This window comes from Drosophila sulfurigaster, chromosome X (assembly GCF_023558435.1).
Source record: "Drosophila sulfurigaster albostrigata strain 15112-1811.04 chromosome X, ASM2355843v2, whole genome shotgun sequence".
NCBI lineage: Eukaryota > Metazoa > Arthropoda > Insecta > Diptera > Drosophilidae > Drosophila > Drosophila sulfurigaster.
This window is the reverse complement of record NC_084885.1, coordinates 32722973-32744667: the sequence shown is the minus strand read 5'-3', so window position 1 is coordinate 32744667 and position 21695 is coordinate 32722973. Positions and strand designations below refer to the sequence as shown.

The window sequence follows — 21695 nt, the reverse complement described above, 5'->3', positions numbered from 1 at the left end:
ATCGACATTATAATCGTTATTCCCTTCCTTCGCCCATCTTTCATCGAAGAATAAGAAATCGTGAAATTAGAAATAAAGTTTTCAGTGCACTTTGAAAAGTTCACTTTGATTTATTAAAAGTACATGCATCAAAATATTACTTTGTCTTATATTGTTTTTCTTGTTGTTGTGTTTGTAATAATGTAATGTATATTTTGAAATTGTTCGATTGGAGTTATGTGTGTGTGTGTGTGTATTAATTGATTTAACTTGCGTCAGTTGTTGCACTTGACACAATCTAAGGAAATGAGCTGAGGTCATAGAAGAAGAGTAAGAGGTAAAAGTATAGGGTATTCGGTATGCGGATAGATTAGTACACTCTTTTTCGATTATAACTCTAACTACATGGTATAAGTATATGTGTATATCGTATCGTATATATATTATATATATCTAAAATATGCCTGTCTCATATGTGTTATGTTAACTTCAAGTCGCTGTCTTTTTTTCTTTATCGTTTTTCGTTTTTAGTGTCTTTTGTCTCAATTTGACTACAATAATAGTTGATATATAGTTATTAGTTTTTAGTATAATTTATATAGTATAGTGTATATTAATGTAGGTTTGCTATTTTTAAAGGCGCTGTTGGTGTTTGGTAGTTGTTCATCATCCATCTTCCATCTTTCTTCGATTCCTCGTTTCTTTCTGCTTACAAATTACGAAATACAAACAAAACTTGAACGAGTATTTTAAACACAAAATGAAAAAGCATACATTACATGTAGTATGTATATTATGTATAAATATATGTATATGTATATATATATATGTATAGCATGTATATTAAGTAACACTTTTTAAGCTCGCACACGTTACAAAAAAATGACGCATTAAAATTCAATTAAAAAAAAATAATAGGGAAACAAAACATTTTGCTTAAGTTTTAAGTTGTAAGTACATCGAATTAGTTTGTTGTGTGTGTGTGTGTGTATGGGTGTGTGTGTGTGCCGCAAAGTACATTAATGGAATGCAATGTTCAAGATCGAGTTATAATTGCAATTCAACTTTTTGTTGTTTTACAATTACAACTCAAAGCTGCTCTCTCTCTATCTCTCTCTCTTTCACTCGTGACTGCCTTGCTCGCTCTAACTAATGTTAACACATGAAGGATATATGAATATAACAAAAAAATATAAGGGACATTAATGCTTACAATTAAAATACAATAGTTTCGCAGCAAGGAAAATGAAATTAAAACAAGTTCGTGCATAAAACTGGAAATGTGGAATGTGTACCAAAAATATAAATATACATATATGCTATATGCTTGTATGTGTGGGTGTGTAGTGTATGTGTGTAGGTTGTGTCTTTTCCCCTTTTTTTGTTTGTTTTTTTTTTGTTGCTTGCATTTTTACAAGTGCAGCACGCCATCCTTGACATCGCTGGCCATAATTGTGGACGCATTCGAGGCGGCCTGTTTGTGATGCGTGGACGGTGATGACGATGACTGCGATTGATGACTGTGCGCTGCTGTTCCAGCTGATCCAGCTCCCGATGCTGTGGTTGTCACTGTAACAGTTGCTCCGCCGCCACTTGTTGGACTTTCGTCCAGTGTTACGCCGGTTAGATCAACAATATCATCCTGATCGTCGTGCTCCAGCTCATCGGAGGTGTTTGTGTGATTCGTGTGATGCGATCCGCTGGACAATTGACTGTTGCGCGAGAAGCTGCCGCGATGCGTCGATGTGAGCGTACGCTGATTGGCCGGCTTCACTGTGATGATCAAATTGGAGCTATTGGCGACCATCATATCGGTTACCTATAAAAACAAACACTTGAATTCGCTTCAAATGCGGTATGCAATAACTTTCACTCACCTGATCGAGCGTCTTGCCAGCCACCTCAATGCCATTGACTTCGATCACCTCATCGTTGACGGCCAATAAGCCGGTGCTTTCGGCCAATCCGCCCGGCACCAGACGCGATATAAAGATGCCAGGCTGCTTCTCCAAGCCGCTGGCCGTCACACGCACCGAAGTGCCGTCTCTGATATAGAAACCCAATGGTTTATCGCTGCCATGCTTCAGCAGACGGACACGACGATGCGTTTCGGGCACAATGTCCACATCAATGATGGCGGACACCTGACGGAAATCGTGAGGTATCGATATCGATGGTGCCTTGGTCTTTACTGGCGTATGCCCCAAAATGCTGCCAATCAGATTGCGTGGCTTCATCGTGCCAAAGCCTGAATACTCATTCAAGTCATCTGTAATAAGAATTCCGATATTGGATCACTCACTCTATATATATGTATATAACTCTGCCTCTCTTACCTTTGCGCTGCACTATCACACGCAGCAGCGGACGAGCTGTTTTGAGGGCACGCCCAAAGTTGTCGTCGTTGTTGATAGGCAACAGATCGTTGTCCCGCGGATCGATGTAGAGTATGAGAAACTGGATGTTGCTCAGCTTGTGCAGCTGCTCGACGAGCGTGGCGAACTTGTCGAAGCTCTGCTCAGTCTCGTGCCGTTTGAAGCTCCAGCGTCGAAACTCGGCATCGAACTGTTCAAATTGCATACCATTATTATCATCATCACTATCAACCCTCTCTAAGCCAACAACTAGCTGACAACTGTTGCCACTAATTTTTTTTTCCTTTTGGGTGAATGAATCAGCATGTCACCAGTTGAATGTGTGTTTGTGTGTGAGTGTATGTGTGAGCTAGAAGGGATATTTGGAAATGTTCTTGTTCTTGGGCATACCTTTGATTTCACTTCGATGAGCGTCGATTCAGCGTTCGCCGCCGTCGCCGACGTTGTGTTGATTTTATTCTTCGACATTTTTTGCCCTCTTTATTGGCTGCACTCGTTTCACAATTTCACAGCAACACACGCAACACGCAGCGCACACGCAACAAACACAACTCGCAACAAAGGATGCAGTGCGTCGCGGCGCCAAGCAATTTTTTAAAATTGTTCAATAAATTAGAGAGTTCGACAAAATCTTACAACTATAAAAAATAACTAAATTATGCGTTGGCGTTTGTGTAAAAAAAACATCGAGACATAGCGATTAGTTTTTTTTTCAGTCCAATCAACATGCATCGATAGTTATGCATTCATATCTATTTATCGATATATAATTTTAATTGATTAACAGCAAGCTACACCTGGTGTAGAAAATGAAAATTACGACGAAATATTGGAATTTAATCCTACATATATATGTATATATAAAAGGTTTAACTCCAGTTAGGTAAAATTTTTAATTGGTTTCAAAATTAACTGTATAATGGCATATATCGATATTATACTATCAACCACCGCCCCTTACTACTTGCCGTCAAGTGGCAACGCCAAATGCACAATTTCATTGCAACATTATCATCTTTTGCTCATACTTTATTTCTCTGATTTAAACATATTAGCATTGAAAAGCATATAAAGCGCTTGATTTAATAATTAGTTGAAATATTTTTTTCATTACTGAATAATAAATAATTGGTTGAACAATCGCTGTGCGTGTGTGTGCAATTCGATAGGCGCGAATGAGACAACACTAGTGCATCTGCGCATAAAAGCAGTATAGATAGCAGCTTGTGTTTGGTACAAACTACACACACAGCAGCATACGCTGCACGCACAGTAAATATATGAATTATTAACAAATTATCCAATTAAATGGTATGTTGTGATTTGGCGATTAAGATACTGCAATAAATACGCCGAAAAGTGGAAAGCAATTAGATAAAATATAATTACCAATAGCGATCTAAGGTAAGTGAACAACAAATGCATAATGCTTATTGAATGCCATATGCTCTCCAGAATGTAGCGCATGCCATACGACGAGGGTTTCTGTAAATGGAGGCTGCTGTTTTGTGTTTTGTTGTTGAGTTGAGCGTGTGTGAAGTGTGCAATTGACTAGAAATTGTTTTTTTTTTGTTGTTTTTTTAAATGTGTCGCAAAGCCAATAACAAAAACGGACAACAAATCGATTTCAGCTTGAAACACATTCAACTTGCCACCACCAAGCATACAACACGAGGCAATAATTGCAATAAAGCGCCAGCGAATAGTGGGAAAAACAAAAACGCAAACGCAAACGAAAACAGTGCAAACAGTTTTCCCCCCACTGCTGCTGCACGAGGAGACGCTGTCTCTAAAGCTTAACGGCGCTGCAGTAAATACAGTTGGACTGAAGCTTTTTTTGCAAACGAAAAAAAACTTGAGCATTTGACAGTATTAACAACAACTACAACAATAATAAGAGGTGCAGGACATTGAAGCAGCAGCAACGCAGAGACTATTGAGAAACCTTGAAACGCATTCAAACACAACACACACATAAACTCACACTCACATATAGATCTATTGCGTGAGAGCGAAAGAGCAAGACGCTCACGTACACCCACACTACACACACACAAGCGTGCAGTACACGGACAAACACACATACACACACACACACACAGGCAGCGGGAACAGCAGGCGAAGCCATGAGTTCGGTAATGTAAACAAAATGCATAGAGACCAAGAATGTGAATTAATTGAAACACTTGTATTCTTTAGCAATATTCGAACGTGGAGAATCTGTCGCCACAGACGATCAGACAGGTGATGAAGGAGCTGCAGGATATGGAGACAACGCCACCCGAAGGCATCAAGGTGCTGATCAATGAGAGCGATGTCACCGATATCCAAGCACTAATCGATGGTCCAGCTGGCACTCCATATGCCGTTGGTGTGTTTCGCGTCAAGCTGACGCTGAGCAAAGATTTCCCACAGACACCGCCGAAAGCGTATTTCCTCACCAAGATATTCCATCCGAATGTGGCCGCCAATGGCGAGATTTGTGTGAACACATTGAAAAAGGATTGGAAACCCGATTTGGGCATTAAACACATACTGCTTACGATTAAATGCCTGCTCATTGTGCCCAATCCGGAGTCGGCGCTTAACGAAGAAGCCGGCAAAATGCTTCTCGAGCGTTATGATGATTATTCGCAGCGTGCGCGCATGATGACCGAGATACATGCCCAGGTAAGCAGGTCGCAAAGTGGACAATTCACCATCTTATCCGCGATTTCTTTGGGTTTTTAGCCGGCCAAATGCGGAGCTGCTGCTGCTGCCAGCGATGCCAAAGATGATGATGGACCATCGACGAAGAAACACGCTGGTCTTGACAAGAAACTGCAGGATAAGAAAAAGGAGAAATTGCTGAAGGAGAAGAAGCGTATGCTCAAGAGATTATGAGAGGCATAAGTCAAGACAGCAGATCAGCCAGCCAGCCAGAGGGAGAGAGACAGCGAGAGATACAGAGCGAGAGGGAGAAACAAGAGAAATACTACAATAAAATGGAGCAGTAAATTACATATTTGGCACAACAACAACAACTAAAAGAACATCAACAGGAACAGCAATGAACAGATTCTACATTAGATATACTATATGAAAAATCAAAAGTGAGCCGTTAGAGAAACGAGATCTGAATCAGAGCAGGAGAGAGAGGTAGAAAGCGAGAGAGAGAGAGAGATAGAGATAGAGGAGTGTACATGAAAGGAAGGAATCAAAGGAATGATCGAAATAGCGACCAAGCAAACCACTCCAAAGAAAATGCATCCAGTTAAATATACGAAACAAACGTAAATATAACATAACAATACTTAAGAATGGAAAATCGAAGCCGAAGCAAGAAAACTTCTCTGGTTGAAGTCTGTGCAACACTTCGGTGCGTCCCAGCGGATAGATCAGATATAACAGTTACGATGAGAGACCGATATTAGATTGTAGACGAAACGAAACTGATGAGAAGAAGATAATGATGATCCTATATATATATAAATACGTATATATATATATATATATATATATATATGTATAATTTAGTGCTGCCCTAGCCCACGTCCTCGTCTCCATCCTCCTCGCCTTCTTCATGCCCATTTTTCAAGAATCGTAGCATAAATTATATGTGTATTTGTAATTAGTTTAAACATTCAACTCACCCATCTCCCAGTCAGTCCCCTAAGAAGAAAGCATCACCAGCATGTGTAGCGTTATGCGTATAGATCATATTTATTGTGAGCTTACAGTTTTATTATTTCTTTTAATTGTTCTCTTTGACATTCGTGCGTTTCAATTAAAAACAAAGATTCTACTTAAACTAAGAACACAACAAAAACAAAACAAAAAAACGGAGGGAGAAGAAGCAAAGCAAATAATATTTATTGAGAAATTGAAAGAAATCGAAGATCCTTGAACATGTGATTGATTATTATAATCCTATCGTTATATCAACAACTACCAAATTCATATTGTGAAATATACGAGACGATTTTCAAATTATAATCACGTTTCCGGGAACTTCGCACAACAAAATGTAGTATCATATTTTGGTTAGACATTTAGGTTATAATAAAAAATACAAAATACAAAAACAAAAAAAAAATGATAAATGAAAAAAATGATGTGCCCTTCTGATTGATAATACGAGTACTATAAACAGATACAAAATTTCTTAATGCTTAACGGCTAGAAGATTTCCAAACATGCAATCTTTCAATTCAATTATCGTAGTAGTTCAAAAGCATAACAAAAACAAAAAAAACAAAAACCTTTCGTTGAATTTGTTCACACAACAAAAAACCAAAACGTAAAATGGAGTCATCCATTTTCAATACCCAACAACAAATTTATAATAAATAAATTCGCCATTTGAGAGTACACAATTGTTGTAACTGTATGTAAAATAAATTTGTTGGAATGTTACGAGGGATAAGGGACCACAAAGCGGTAAAAATACTTTCTTATCGATTGCTTTCAAAAATAGAAAAATATCGTTGATAACATTAAGTAATCGATAATGATTTTGAAATTTGTGGGTGGCCGCAAGCTGGTAACACACTTTTTTTTTTGGTATGTTGGTATATTTCCGAATTGGGGTATAAAAAGCGCGGTATTTGAAATAACTGGTACTTTGATCTTTCGATAAATAAAATACAATTTTAAAAATGTACATCGATACATGTATGCAAAGTAATCGAAAGTATGATCAAAGTGAAAGTGAAAAGGACGCGCATAGTTTTCTTTAAAGTTCCGGAAATTGGCGCGGACGAGAAAAGTGTATTTATTGTGTGATTTGTTTGCAAAAATGCGGTTTCCTGCTGCGCTTGAATGTCAAGGACTTGCAGCAAATACGTATTATTGATAAGCCGAAACCAAGATCCGGAAAATTGACTGCAACTGCAATTTTTTCAACGTTCTTTGCTAACGGGCACTGACCCAGGACATGGAGCGTCACTTTTGCTAATTATGCGTCGCCCAATCCAAAACGCCCATCAACTGGACGGCGAGAGGCGTGGCGTGGCTGACCTCGTTCCGACTGTGATGGAGCTATTGTTGCTGGAGTGCGCTGTGCTAATTGACAGCAGCCCACATACCGTTAATATTATGCAGACTTGTGAAGCAAAAGCCGCTGGGAATGCGCACACACATGCAAGCATACATGTGCATTTGTATGTATGTAAATGGGAACGAAAAGGCGGGAACACAACGCAAACATTCACAGAGAGGTGCGTTCATTCACAAAACACGCATTCAACCTGAAGCGAGCATGTTAGAAGAGTACAGGTGCTGCATGAAAGCAGGATGTGGGGTAAGCATTGTTATTTCCGTCCCTCTTGTACTCATTCCCATTCCCATTCCCATTTCGGTGCAATGCAATTGCGTTGATTACCAAGACACAAACTTAAGTGATAAGTGAGACAGCTGCTTGGAGGGTATTTAATAGAACTGACGTTCTGCTCCAATTATTGCATACTCGTATGTATAATATAAATGTACAATGTGTGTATGTTGAAATGAAAAGCTTAGTGATCTGCAAGCTGTACGTTTGCGTTCAAAATGCAAGTGGCAAGAGCTTTCATGCGTTGCGCTTTGCCTTAAAAGCTCCTTGCCGCATTGACCGTTACAAAAATGTCAGCTCTAGTTGCAGTTGTTACCAGGTTACGTTACGTTCGTTAGTTCATTCGTTTGTTCGTTTGTCGACTCGGCTTTGTAACGGCCGAAGCTTCGGCATGCTTCGGTCGTTTCAGTTTCGCTATTCGTTGTTCGTGAACAATTGCGATGTGTGCTTAAATGGGAACACTTGGCGCTTGTCGTGTTCAGTTAGCGGCTGCCCGTAAGCAGAAACAGTACGTTGACTCCAGAGGCGGAGCGGCGAACGAAGCGCATCAACAATACACAACACAATCAGAACACATTCTTTTGGCACGCGGCAAAGTCAGCGCACACAAAAACCAAAAACCAAGAGCAGAGAATCGAAGTTCTAATGAAACTCTCTCCTCCCCCGCTTACATACACCGGACACATCACAGCTCACACACCGCAGGCCTAACAGCAAGTCGAAAGTTGGGCAAAGACAAATATTTGAAGCTCGATTTGGATGTACAACAAAAAAGAAAACAACAAAAAACGCGCGCGCAACTTTCAACATTTGGGACGCTGTGTGTGTGAGTGTGTGTGTCAGTGTGTGGTTAAGTGAGCCTGTGTGTGTGGGTATGTGTGTGTGAGCGTGCTTTGCCGTCTGCCGTTTGTCGACTGTTGTTGTTTTGTTGTGTTGTGTTTTGTTTCCTTTCTTTTTGTTGTTGTTTTTTGTTAAGGTGCTAAAACGAATGAAAAAAAAAACAGAAAACAAAACTTGCTGGATTCTGTGAAAGTGTATGTGTGTGTGTTTTTTTTTAAATGGTTTCCTTGTTGCCTGTGTGTGCTTAACATTTGCTGTTATTGTTCATCTCGAATTCCAGAGCAGAGACATATCATAAAGTGAAAAATATTTGAACTAGCAAAGCAAGAAATCCTATAAATTGCATTTGAAAGCAAAAGACATAATCAAACAAATCAAAAACACAAACTTCAAACAAATAAATTAATAATAATCAACAGCAGCAGCCGGAAATCGTAAATTGAAAGATGTTAAGCATCAAGAACAACTTCATATATTACCGAGCCCTCATCAGTGATTTAAATTTCAAGCATCTTAGTTTCTAAGGAGTCCATCTGAGAAGTGAATAGAAGAAGAAGACGAAGAAGGGCAGCGAAGAGGGAAGTGAAGTGAAAAAGAAGAAGCAGAAGGAGCTTCCAAGGCGACAAACTTATCCAAGTTTCACACAGGTAGGAAATACACACTGTTGTTGTTGTTGTTGTTTTTGTTTTTGTTGTTTCTGTTTCGGTTTCTGTTTTTGCTTTTAGTTGTCGTTACGCTCGTTACTCTCGTTTTTCCACATTCATTATTATGATGCTGCTGCTGTGTTCCTTAATTATACTTACAGCTGAATATCTCTTAATGTCTGTATGTTTTTTTTTTGTGAATGTACTCGAGTCATTCGCAATTATAATTACAGAACTAAATGTGTCACTTATTCCTCACACACACACACACATACACACGCACATTACCATTCGATGTTGCTTCGTGCTCATCCCATCTCTCTCTCTCTCTCTCTCTTTCTCATTAATTCAACATCTTAATGCGCATTAGTAATTAAAAGTATTCAGCGCCTGTTGCAGGCCAAACGCAATTGCAATTTGAGCTGTGATTGAGTTTCAATTCTTACCTGAAAATCATTTTCTTGAAGTAAATTGCATCTTTCATCAAAACCTAAATTCCAGATTGGAGTAATATTGAGAGTTAAGAAACCTTTATTCGATATAGGAATTAATTCAGAAAGCATTAGGGAGACTGATGAAATTAAAAAATGAGTAAGAATTAAAAGTATTTCTATCTCTCGAATCAGGCCCACACATTTAAAAGCAGTCAGATGAAGATAATCATTCGATTAGCTGCTCATTAAAGCAGTTCCAAGATTTTGACTATTTACTTCGTATTTTGAATTTATCTGCATTTGCCAGACAATTAGAAATATCTCGGCTTGTTTTGATTGGACGCAGACAGACAGACAGACGGACAGACGGACAGACAGACAACGATCAGACGACAGCTAAACAAAGTCAGAAACACAGAAATTGTTGCCTACATTTGGGCGCTTGATTCAAGTTTATTTACGTGCGTCTTTGCATCTTTCGAGTGTGTCCCGAGGCTTTGCGTTGCCTTCGCTGTAAAGGGACTGAGGATTGAGAGTTGACCTTTACCTTTTCGTCTCATCTTTCGCAGGTATTTAGGTATTTAAATTAATGCCTAATGTTGCAATTATCACTGCGAATTTGAACTGCAACCGAAAGCGAAAGCGCAGTAAAATTGTTACCACAAACAAATGCTAATGCCAAATTGACACCCACGAATGAATTGTGGAAATCAGAGCTAGACCCAAATTAGCTATGCATCCAGTTGCAAAGGGCAAAGCTACAAAGCTAGTGTAAATGATGATGATAATTGCAGAGCTCTGAATGTATTTTATAGTTTTGTGCACGTAATTTCAATGCACCTGTAAGCTATAGAAAAAATAAATCTGACCACAGTCGAAAATGTAATCGAAGTGTTATAATTATGCGAAAAATGATAACACAAAAATAATCAAACAGAAAAACGTATTTTGATTATTAGTCTGTTTTAAACTAACACGAAATCATGTTAAAGATTTAACAGGTTTAATATTTGGAAAATTTGGCAATTTTAAGGAAAATCTTCTTAGTTTTAAGTAATTTTTCTTAAAGTGCTTTTATTTCAAGAACACAAATGTTATGAGGAATGTTCTTGATTTTAGAACTCGGTCTTTTTTGCAGTGTACGAGTGAATAAGTTTTTGAAAAGTGCTTCGCTTATATTTACATTACGAACAATAAATGCGAACTATGCGCAAACTATGATCGAAGTTGACTGGAATTCGACATTTTAAAGTACATATTTCTTTTTTAAAGTCGAATTTCGTAAATAGTTTTATATATAGAATTTTCATGAAATTGCTTCAATTTGAGTAGTTTTATTTTGAATAATTGATTCGCATGCGAGGTATTTCAAAGTCCTCCATCACCATCTATTTTCTCTGGCTCCCTTGTTTAATTTGTATTTTTCATATTTTGTGTTTTTATCGTCGTCGTCGTTGTCGAGTAGTGTAAACAAAATCAAAAATGCCGTACATGTCCTTTGGCGATTTCGTTTTCATTCTCGTTTTCGTTGTTGCAATATTTTGATTTGCTTTCGCTGGGTTTTGTGTGTTTTTTTCGGTGCTTTAATGTGCTCTATGCTCGACCTGTGTGTTTTTCCTCTGTCGAGCTGTTCATTTAATCTGTGGCCGGCATCCATGTCGTATACGTTATTTTTGGGGTTGGCATAATGGCGGGACATGCTCCTGGCTCCTGTACAAGTGCTTATTAAATCTGTTGCTTCATGGCCTAAGCTAAAGCAAGAACGAAAAAGACGAAGGAGCAACGAGGAAGGAGGAAGGAGCTGCCAGGTGCTTTGCAGCAGGTTCGTTGACATGTGTTTGTCGATGGGGAGGCGGGAGGCAAGTTGGAGGACAACGTTTGCCTAGTCTGGGCAAATATGTTATTCAAAGTTGATGCTGAATTGATTTGCCAAGTTTTTTCGTTGTTGTTGTTGTTGTTGTTGTCGTTGTATTGAGCGCTTCAATGTTCAATGTTCTTTCAATTTCCCATTTAGCATTTTCAATTTTCACTTGCATTAATTTCATTTTTTTGTGCCGCTGTTTGTTCACTCTCGCTCTCTCTATCTTGTTGGTTTTTCATTACGACGAGTACTTAAATAAAGTCTCCTTGTTGTTGTTGTTGTTGTTGCTGTTATCGTTATAAATATATGTATGTACATGTCAATTTTTTTGTGTGATTGTTATTGTTATTCGCTGTGCTTGGCCACGGTTTATTTGATTTGTATTTTGATTCTATTTCTATTTAAAATTTGCGCAAACAAAACGAAAAACTTTTGCTGCTTTGAAATATACGTATATTGTATATGTATACCATGGTATACTAAATATACTAAATGTATGAAATATAAAAAAATCTGGCAGAGAAGCCAAAAGCCCGACGGCGAGGCGTGCTCTCTGTCAAAGACGTGCTCCAGTCCTCTCCTTCTTCTCCTTCTCCTTCTCCTCTTCTTTACTTGCTGTCCATCTTTATCGAGTATATTATGTCTGCGTTGTTTACTTAATATAATATATCGCAGCCACAGCTGCTGCTGACTTTGGCCGGCATTTTATTGGCCCGCGCTCATCAAACACTATTTTTCCTTTCACTCCACGTAAATATTTACTCGCTCATTGTCGCATTAATTTATGTTAATTTTATGCAATAACATTTACATTTCATTCGTGTGTGTGTGTGTGTGTAACAAAAGAGTATATTGAACTATAGCAATTACTTTTTTATTGAATTTAAATCAATTGCGTGTGCTTGCAACTTTATTGGAGTTAATACTTTGCAAACATTTCTCCTGCGCGTTGTGTTCACAGTTTATTTGTGCTCAAATTAATATCTGACTCACTAATATAGTTCTCCTATCAATAAGTTTTCAGTTTTCAGTTATGTTTAAAAAGATCTTTCGATTAAATGCACAACTAAATGTCGAAAGGGAATTTGAATTAAGTTGCAGAGCTGCAAGAACTTAAAATTGAAATTGAAAACATTTAAGAAAGATACACTCGAGTGTGCTCGACTGTGAAATACCCGTTACCCATTGTGAATAAAAGCAAAACAGTGCGGTATTAAATTGAAAATATACCAAATTAATATACTGTAAAATATACTAAAACTATACTAAAGAATATATTTGGTATATTGATATAGCAATGCATTCAAATCATACTAGATTGTCAACCAATACAATTTAAAGATATACCAAATTATTATACCACAAAAATACCACAGACAATATTTAGTATATTACTATATCAATATGTTGAAATTAATATTCATTTCAAAATATACCAAATTCATATATCACAAAAATACCAAAGGTAATATTTTTTACATCGATATAGCTATATACTAAATATTGCCTTTGATATTTGTGCAATATATACATTTGGTATATTTTAAAATAAATATTCATTTCAAAACCCATTCAAAATATACCATGGAGTGTAAATATACCAGATTATCGGCCAATGCAATCTAAAAATATACTAAATGAATATACCGAAAATATACCAAAGGCTGTATTTGGTATAGCGAAATATACCATGAAGTGCAAAATATACCAGATTGGCTGTCAAAACAGTCTGAAAATATATCGAATTATTATACCACAAAAATACTAAGAATATACCAAAGGACATATTTTGTATATTGATATAGTATATACCATAGAGTGCAAAATAGTGTGCAAAATATACCAGATTGTTGAATAATCGACAAAGTTTTTCAATGAATGTTATAAAGACTATTTTTGATTTACGTTTACTTATTTTTTGGGACTTGAAGTCAGGCAGGCATTAAGCTGAAACTTCAACGTCGACGCTGCTTGATAGGGATTTGCTGTTGATTGCACAACACAAGCAACTGACTGCGCATGAGATAGAGATTGATATAGCCATAGTTATAGCTATGCGTGTGCTTTGCCTCAAGTGTAATGCCATAAGCTAGAGTCCCAAAAGGGCAGCTGACTGCTGTCGCGGTTGAATGTGCGACTGCTGTGGAGTTTGCTCGACTTGCAACCACGCCGGACAATCGAGGAAGATTTTGGTGGCTCTTTGTTGGTTTTTGGTTTTCTCTGAGGGTTGCGTTCAATGTCATTCTAGACTTTGTTGCTTTACACAAATCAAATGCAGCACTACAAAAGAAAAAAAAAGAAAAAAAAAACACGAACTGCGATTGTGAATTGAGGTTAAGGATGCTGGCACAGCGGGGCGCAGGCAAACCGCAGGCGGAGGACGAATCTCAGCATCAGCATCAGCATCAGCATCAGCATTGAGAAGTGTTTGCCACATGCAAATGAGCCTCAAAGTCACAGCACTTACTTTTACGGCACACATACGTACATACATATGTATGTGTAAAGCGAGTAATCGATATACAATTAACATAACAAATCATCGAGCGAAAGCAGAATTCGCCTTGCACCTGTTTTGCTTTGCTTTGCTTTTCCTTTTTACTGTCAAAGTGAAGCTCGCGGCTGAAGATCTGCCACAAAATACTTTTCATCTTGCTCGCATCAATTAAGTCTTCAAAAAGTAACACAAAATTCAATGTTGGACTATACGTATACGTAATACTATTTTCTAATTGCGTATACGTCAGGTTGACAGTTTCAATTGAGATGAATAAATGATCGAAGTTTAACATTTATTTTCAATTTGGATATTTGATATAGTGATGTTTTTATTATAAGAGTTTCAAATGCAAAATTTGTTTTCATTACGTATACGTAATGTCAAGTTAAGAGTTAGAAGAAATTACTTCCAAATGAAATGATCGAAATTTTACATATATAATATTTTCACATCTGTCACAAAATACATTCGAATTTGCTCGCTTCAATCAAATGTTGATCAAGTCTTAAAAACAATAAAAATTAATGTGGAAACCTTGTTGATTACGTATACGTAACGCATTCATCTCATTGCGTATACGTCAAGTTAAGAGTTAGTGAAAATGCAACTTGCAATCGAGATCGAAGCTTAACATTTACTTTGAATTTGGATAAATTATATAAATGGAAATTTCTTTTAGTTGCGTATACGTAATATAAATTGCGCATACGCCAAGTCGAGCAGGCTGAGTGCAAGTGAACGAATTGACTGCTCTGCACTTTGTGTCTGGGTTGCAAAATTGCAGTTGTTGTGCAGCAGCAGGAGAATGAAAACGTAAATGAAAATGAAAATGAAAATGAAAAATAGCTGCAGTTCGCTCTGTGAAATGTTTGTTTGTGGAACTTGTTGTGCTGAAAACTCATTCGTTTCACTTTGACGCCCGTCTGAAGAGAGAGTTTCTGTTTAAGGAGTTGGGGAATGGGGAGCGTCGTATTTTATATGCTAATGCGTTTAAAATCATTCAAATGTTCTGTGTGTGCGTCTTTCACATAACACACGATGTGTTCTGTCTGCCATATGCTTTCGGCTTTCGGCTTTCGGCTTGCTGCGGCACTTTTCAACTTTTCTGTGAGCTGTCGCTCGGTTTCTGAAAATGCCAGTCAAAAAAAAAAAAATGAAAAGAATGCAAAAAAAAAGAAATTTGTATAAATATTTATGACTGTGCGAGTGTGCGTGAATTTGTTTTAAAGCGAGAGCTGCTTCAAATGCTGCCAAGCGTCAAAAAACAAAACAAACAAAACAGAAAAACAGAAAAAAAGCGAAAAAAGTGAGAAGAAAGAAATGTATATTCATATATAGACATATATATTATGTATTTGATGCGTGTGTAGATGAAAATAAAACACAAATCGTTTTGTTCGTCTACTTTCCCCCTCTTTCTCTCTCCTTCGGTCCGTCTTCGCTTTTGAAATGGGTAAGAAAAGTGAAATAAGATAAATGAGCCAATTTGACTTTACGTGCATGCCAACACACACACACACACACACACGCATACACAGACATAGACAGACACTCGCACATAGATACACACTTGTGCAGTGCGTATTTGGCGAGTTGTTTCCCAGTGGGCAAATGAGAGCGCCCTTAGAAGTAGACAACAACGCTTTTTGTACTCGTTACCTAATTGGGCAGAAAGGGTATGCTAAGCAGATGTTGCCAAAAGGCGCATTTTATGCCAATTTGCAATTGACGATTTGCCATTTAAGAGTTGAAGTTGCTGCGAAATTCATATTTAACTACTTTTCTATTCCACTTCTGTTTAGGACGTATATAAAAGTCGATGTCACTCGCTTGAGGTTTGGCTTCTATTTATTTTGCTACAAATTGATCAGTCAACTAACTGCTCCAAAATAGAGTCGAAATGCATATTTAATTATTTTTATATACCAATTCTGTTCTGTAGATTTCTGTTTATCACGTATTTCAAAGTCGAAATCAATCATCCCCAGTTTGCTTTTCATTTATTTTGCTACAAGCTAGCTGCTTTAAAATAGCTTCGAATTTCATATTGTACTCTTTTTATATATCAATTCTGTTTAGAATTATATGTAGTGTGTGTCTCAAAGTCGATGACACTCGCTTGCAGTTTGCCTACTATTTATTTTGCTAAAAATGTTTAAAATACCTTTTAGTTTCATATTGAACTATTTTTATAATTCAATTCTGTGTAAAGTTCTGTGTAGCGCGTATCTCAAAGTCGATGCCACTCGCTTGCAGTTTGCCTACTATTTATTTTGCTACAAGCTTAATGACTTGCCTCCTGCCGTCGAAAGCATTTTGCCAAATCTCTTGAAACCAAATGCAAAAACATGAATTGCTTTTGTGTGTGAAATACATGTTTGTGGTTTACCAACAAAATACTTGTGTATTGTTATGAATGCGACCTTAGACCGTGATGGAGATGGACCCGGAGACGGAGACGGAGAGTGCGGGAGCGGGAGCGGGAGCTGATGATGATGTATTGTAAAAGTCGAGCTGCAGCCTTTGGAATGAGAGTCAATCGCTTGCCGCATAGCTGCGGTTGTTAAATGCAATAATCATTTAGCCAGTTCGCCAAATGTTTGTTGATTTTGCTAACAGCCAGTGAGAATTCTGATCCCGATCCCAGCCCCGACCCCGACCCCGAACTCGTCTCGACCTCGCTGTGGAGTCTGTGTGTGCGGAATGCGAAAGCAAATGTGAATGCGAATGCGAATATGAATGCCAATGTGCGTGCGAGCTTAGCCGCAAAACGAACACAAAAACAAAGGGAATGGCAAAAAGCAAAACGCAAAGAGAGAGGAAGAGAGAGAGAGAGAGAGAAAAGCCATTAGGATTCGGGCGGTGTCAATGCACTTTTAGTCATGTTTTTCCCATTGGCAGCCAAGTTCTCAGCTCAAATCGGATATTTATTGATATTTAAATTGACTTTCGGTGCGTGACGCAGCCAGTTGCCAGTTGCCACAATTCGCAACTGTTTCTGTCTTTGTCTTGCGAAATGAACTTTGACAGCACTGAAAAGTAGGCAACACTTTTTCATCGACTGCTGAAAAGTAGGCAATACTTTTTTCGTTTTTCGTTCGCTATTCTCTTATTATTATTATTGAATTCGAGTTTGTCTTTTAATCGCAACTGTTTCATTGTTTGCTTTACTTTAACAGCGCAAAATTTTTTGTTCGTCTCTTTCTTTTGACTGCTGAAAAGTAGGCAACACTTTTTGTCTTATTGTATTTAATTAGAGTCCATCTATTAATCAATAGCTGCCCGCTTCTCTCTCTCTCTCTCTCTCTCTCTCTCTTTTTGTTGTTTTATATATTTGTTGTATTATGATTGAGTAATAAGCTTTATCAGACAACTCGCTTCCGGCGACAACTGTTGCCTCGCCCTTTCACGTTTCTCGTTTCTCGTTTCTCCGTTTGCCACCAAGTGCAGCGAGAGTTGTTTTTGTTTCGAAATTAATCCGTTGCGACGCTTAGTGTTCGATTCGGGTATTGCTTAATAAACCTAATCAGCATTCGCGTTCGCTGACACGAAACGCAGCAACAAAGGCGAGGCGGGGCTAAAATTAAACCCGCTAAGCTCGCAGTCTTGCAATATGGCCCAATAGTACAATCTATGTGCTTTGTCGTCAAACTAATTATGAGTAGAGACAGCGAGTGAGTGAGACACGGAGAGAGATGGAGAGACAGAAAGGGCAAGGCGAGGCAGAGGGACAGCTGTTATCTTATCAGTCAGCCAGCAGGCGTGAGCAGCAACAGCAGCGACATAGACAAGTCCTTCGCTGTCTATGGCAAAAGGCAATCATGCCAACGACACACATACATGTGTATCATGCTCTCTCTCTCTCTCTCTCTCTCTCGTTTGTCTTGCTGTTGTTGTTATCCATTCATTGTTCTTATTGCGGCTGGCTGGCGTATTTGTTTAACAAACGCAATTTGAGCTCGAGGTCAAAGGACAAAAGCAACGATTAAATATCCACAAGTAAAAGCCACTCTCTCGCTCCCCTTTCCCTCTCTCTCTCTCTCTCTCTCTCTCTCGCTCAATCTCGCTCTCTTATAGATGGCCGCCGAAAAATCAAAGTTTCGATATTGCGCATACGACACGTGTCTCACAATATTAAATTGCAGCATACGCAGAATTCGCAGAATATTTATTGAGCATTATGCAAATGATTGCAGTAAATATGAATTTGCATAATTTCATAATTGAGATTTGAGTTGAGTTTTATTATTGTTGAATTGCAATTATACATTTTAAAATATATCAAATTAAAATACCGCAAAAGTACTAAAACATCCCAAAGGCTATATTTGGTATATTGCTACAAAATGTATCAGATTGTTAGCCAAAGCAACTAATAGAGTGGTATTAATTTTTAAATAAACCAAATTAATATATCACAAAATACTAAAAATTTACCAAATGCTTTGGTATAGTACACAACGCAAAATATACCAAATTAATCTATCACAAAAATACTAAAAATATATCAAGGACTGTTGTTGGTATATTGATATAGTATTACATGCAAAATATACAAAATAATTATACCGCAAAAATACTAACAGATTCCCAATGGCTATATTTGGTATATTGGTTTAGTATATACCAGATTGTCAGCATTTTTGCGCATACAAAACAATTGATCACAACCAAATCAGGCATCATTAAAACTATAGTTATAATTGTGTGTACCGTAACTCGAGACTCTAGCTTCGTCGTATACTGTGGGAGATGCCTCTTTCTGCCTGTTACAGGCATTTCCCTTTGGGTAGTGGGTATAAAAAGAGAAAGAAAGAATATGAGCAATGCCAGCTGCCCACACATAACTCTCGCTTTGTGACGCAAATGTCATCCAAACAAACAGCTGCACTTCAATATTGCATTGACAGCAAAAATACAAAAGTTTTAACTGCTACGGCAACTGTAAAAACTCAATAGCCGATTGGCCAATTTTTTTGCTTTTTAATAATAAATATGAGGGATTTTGTTTTTTAATATTTACCAAGCGCCTTTGATTGAAACTTTGTGAAGAAATTCTTTATGGCGGCTGCCTAGTCGAAAATTTTAATAAATGATGCACGCGAATCAAAAAAAAAAAAAAAATATTAATATAAATCGTGCAAATTTACGGAAGACGTTTGACCCTTTGAAATGCAATCATTTTGAAGATGACATAAATAAATCGGCGCGATTTTTGCGAATCAACGTTATTTTGAGTGGTTGAAGTATTTAATCAAAATCTGTGGATTGCAATGAAAGTAATTTTATATGACAAATATGCCAATCGACATCGACTTTATATATAGTATATGTATATATGGTATACATATATGTAATATGTTTTATGCTGCTGCCGCCGCCCACGTATGATAAAATTATATATGCATATAAAAATAACTCTATCGATGAGATAAGATATTATTGTGATTGCATTTGCGTAAATCATTGAAATAATTTGCTTCACTTCTAATTGGGGGGCCAACTGGATGGCATTCGTCTGACTGTGAAATACCCGATAGCTGTCAACTGTGGGCGGATTGAGACACAACTCGGCGCAGATATATCAATTCGTGTTTGAATGCTTATCAAACGCGTGTGTGTTGTTTGTTTGATGGTGGATGTAGGGAGGGGGAGAGGGAGAGGGTGAGGGAGAGTAGTTGTAGTTGTATATTTAGCGACATACGTGTTTGCATGTGTCTTTAATTATAATTGGACTGATCTATTTAAATGTTACGCAGCACCTTGCGACGACCGCGCAATTCCATTACACGCGAGCAAAGCAAATGTGCGGTGTGGCGGCAAACACTGAATCAAACAACAACAAATAAACAACAGCACAGAACACAGAACACAGAACACAGCTCAGCAGCAACCACAACGATAAAGCGAGAACAGCAAAGACTCGACTGTGAGATACGCGTTACCCAATTACAATGAAATCAGTACTATATCGATATACTGAATACACCTTTTGGTATATTGTAGTATACTGTTGGTATTTTAGTTGGGTATACCATAAGCATAATATAAGAGTTCGGTATATTAGTATATCGATATACCAAATGAATCTTTTGGTATATTTTCGGATTTTTGTGGCTTGGTATATTTTACCTTCAGTATAACAGTTTGCTACAGTATTTTATATATTACTACACCGATATACCGAATACATGTTTCGGTATTTTGTAGTATTTTGTCGGTATTTTAGTTGGTTATATTCTAACCATAATATAACACTTAGGTATATTAGTATATCGATATACCGAATAAAGCTTTTGGTATATTTTGAGATTTTTGTGGCTTAGTATATTTTAGCTTCAGTATAACAGTTTGCTGCAGTATTTTATATAATACTATACCGAAATACCGAATACATGTTTCGGTATTTTTTGGTATTTTGTTGGTAGCCATAATACCGAACTATTTTATTATATCAAAAACTATATTAGGTATATCGATATACTACTATACTTAAAACATATCATAAAGTAGAAAATATACCAGGATCTGTATTCGGTATATACTACTAATATATTTGAAATATACCATGGAGTAGTATACCAACTAAAGCAATTAAGACTCGACAGCTGCAGCCATATAAAATTTCTTTGTGTTAAAGATGCCTTCATCTGTCTGTCTGTTGTCACACACATTTATAATACCTTTCTACTCAAAGGATAGCGGGTATTAAAGGGGAGTTGAGCTTAGCAGCGAGTGAGGCGGAGCAAAGGGAAGGCATATAAACTAATCAACGACAGCATTTTGGCCGATGTGTTTAAATATACATGAGTACTTCGTTCTCTCTCTCTTTTTCTCCCCTTCGTTCTCTTTCCCTCTCTCTCTGTATGTGTGTGTGTGTGTGTGTGAAGTGTGGCATAAATTAGGCACATGTTGCGCCAAAAAACTTGTCTTTTGCTACGCAATTTGGTGAACACTCGTCGCTCGCTCCACTTGAACTGGCAACAACCACCGCGAACCGAAACCACTAGCGGATCTTTTTCTGTCTGCGACTAAAAGTATCGATTTGCCACACTTCACCCTGAAGTGTTAACTGTGCTCGACTGTTAGGCACTTGTTGTACATACGAATTATAACAGAGCAGCACAATATTTATGTTTCATTCGAGGTGTTCAAATAATTGGGAAATAAAGAATACAAATTCTAGATTTTACATTCTTTTAAATTTTGAATTTCGAGTTGGAAAATATTCTCACGTGATGAATATACTAGTTTTGGTATACCAAGTATTTTATTGGGTACATTATTTTAGTGTATTTTTAGAGTATAGTGAAAATGCTTTAATGTATGGCAAATAAATCAAATTTCTGATTAACTTCTATTATTAACTAAATTAATTTCAATATAAAAGAGAATTTTAACTTGTATTTGTAATTTCTGTCTAACACGGTTTACTATTTAAAATTCTTTGAATGCATTGAAAGATCGTAACAAATTATCGAACTTTCTAACTTAGTTAAGCTTTATAAAACTTTTATTTCTTTTGAATCAATTGCATTTCTATCTTATTTCTGCTATAATTCGTTCTTAAACCTAAACTTTAGTTGAACCGCCTTTATTTTGGAGAGAATCGAGCATGCCTGACTGCGTCATACCCTGGTCTAAGCGTGCAGCATATGTGTATAAAAATATATACTCACTGTGTGGTGCTTGGTAATTAAATGATAAAAATGTCACACGCACAGTCCGTTAAACAATGTTCTCAGTTGGCC

General features: G+C 37.3%; 3 protein-coding genes across 7 annotated transcripts in view; 2 read left to right on the top strand and 1 right to left on the bottom strand.

Annotated features, from left to right (window-relative positions):
• Positions 1–66: 66 nt before the first annotated feature.
• On the bottom strand, positions 67–3049 carry LOC133848006 (partitioning defective protein 6). The gene is made up of 4 exons (XM_062283369.1): positions 2745–3049; positions 2316–2544; positions 1857–2248; positions 67–1798 (listed from the first exon to the last, which is right to left on the bottom strand). The coding sequence occupies exons 1-4, from the start codon at positions 2820–2822 to the stop codon at positions 1391–1393; spliced, it is 1107 nt and encodes a 368-aa protein (XP_062139353.1). The 5' UTR covers positions 2823–3049; the 3' UTR covers positions 67–1390.
• Positions 3050–3474: 425 nt separating this feature from the next.
• Positions 3475–6429, top strand: LOC133847529 (ubiquitin-conjugating enzyme E2 S). Its single transcript, XM_062282648.1, has 4 exons — positions 3475–3758; positions 3810–4489; positions 4554–5024; positions 5085–6429. The coding sequence occupies exons 2-4, from the start codon at positions 4481–4483 to the stop codon at positions 5235–5237; spliced, it is 633 nt and encodes a 210-aa protein (XP_062138632.1). The 5' UTR covers positions 3475–3758; positions 3810–4480; the 3' UTR covers positions 5238–6429.
• Positions 6430–8094: 1665 nt separating this feature from the next.
• LOC133847528 (TPR-containing protein DDB_G0280363) overlaps positions 8095–21695 on the top strand; it is a 55374-nt gene continuing 41773 nt past the window's right edge. For 2 of the 5 annotated variants that reach the window (XM_062282644.1, XM_062282642.1), the window contains exons 1-2: positions 8106–8173; positions 8786–9152. The gene's annotated coding sequence lies outside the window, so the exon portion shown is untranslated. Of the gene's footprint in view, positions 8174–8785; positions 9153–21695 lie in introns of all 5 variants that reach the window. The other 3 variants (XM_062282647.1, XM_062282646.1, XM_062282645.1) reach the window with 3 other exon arrangements.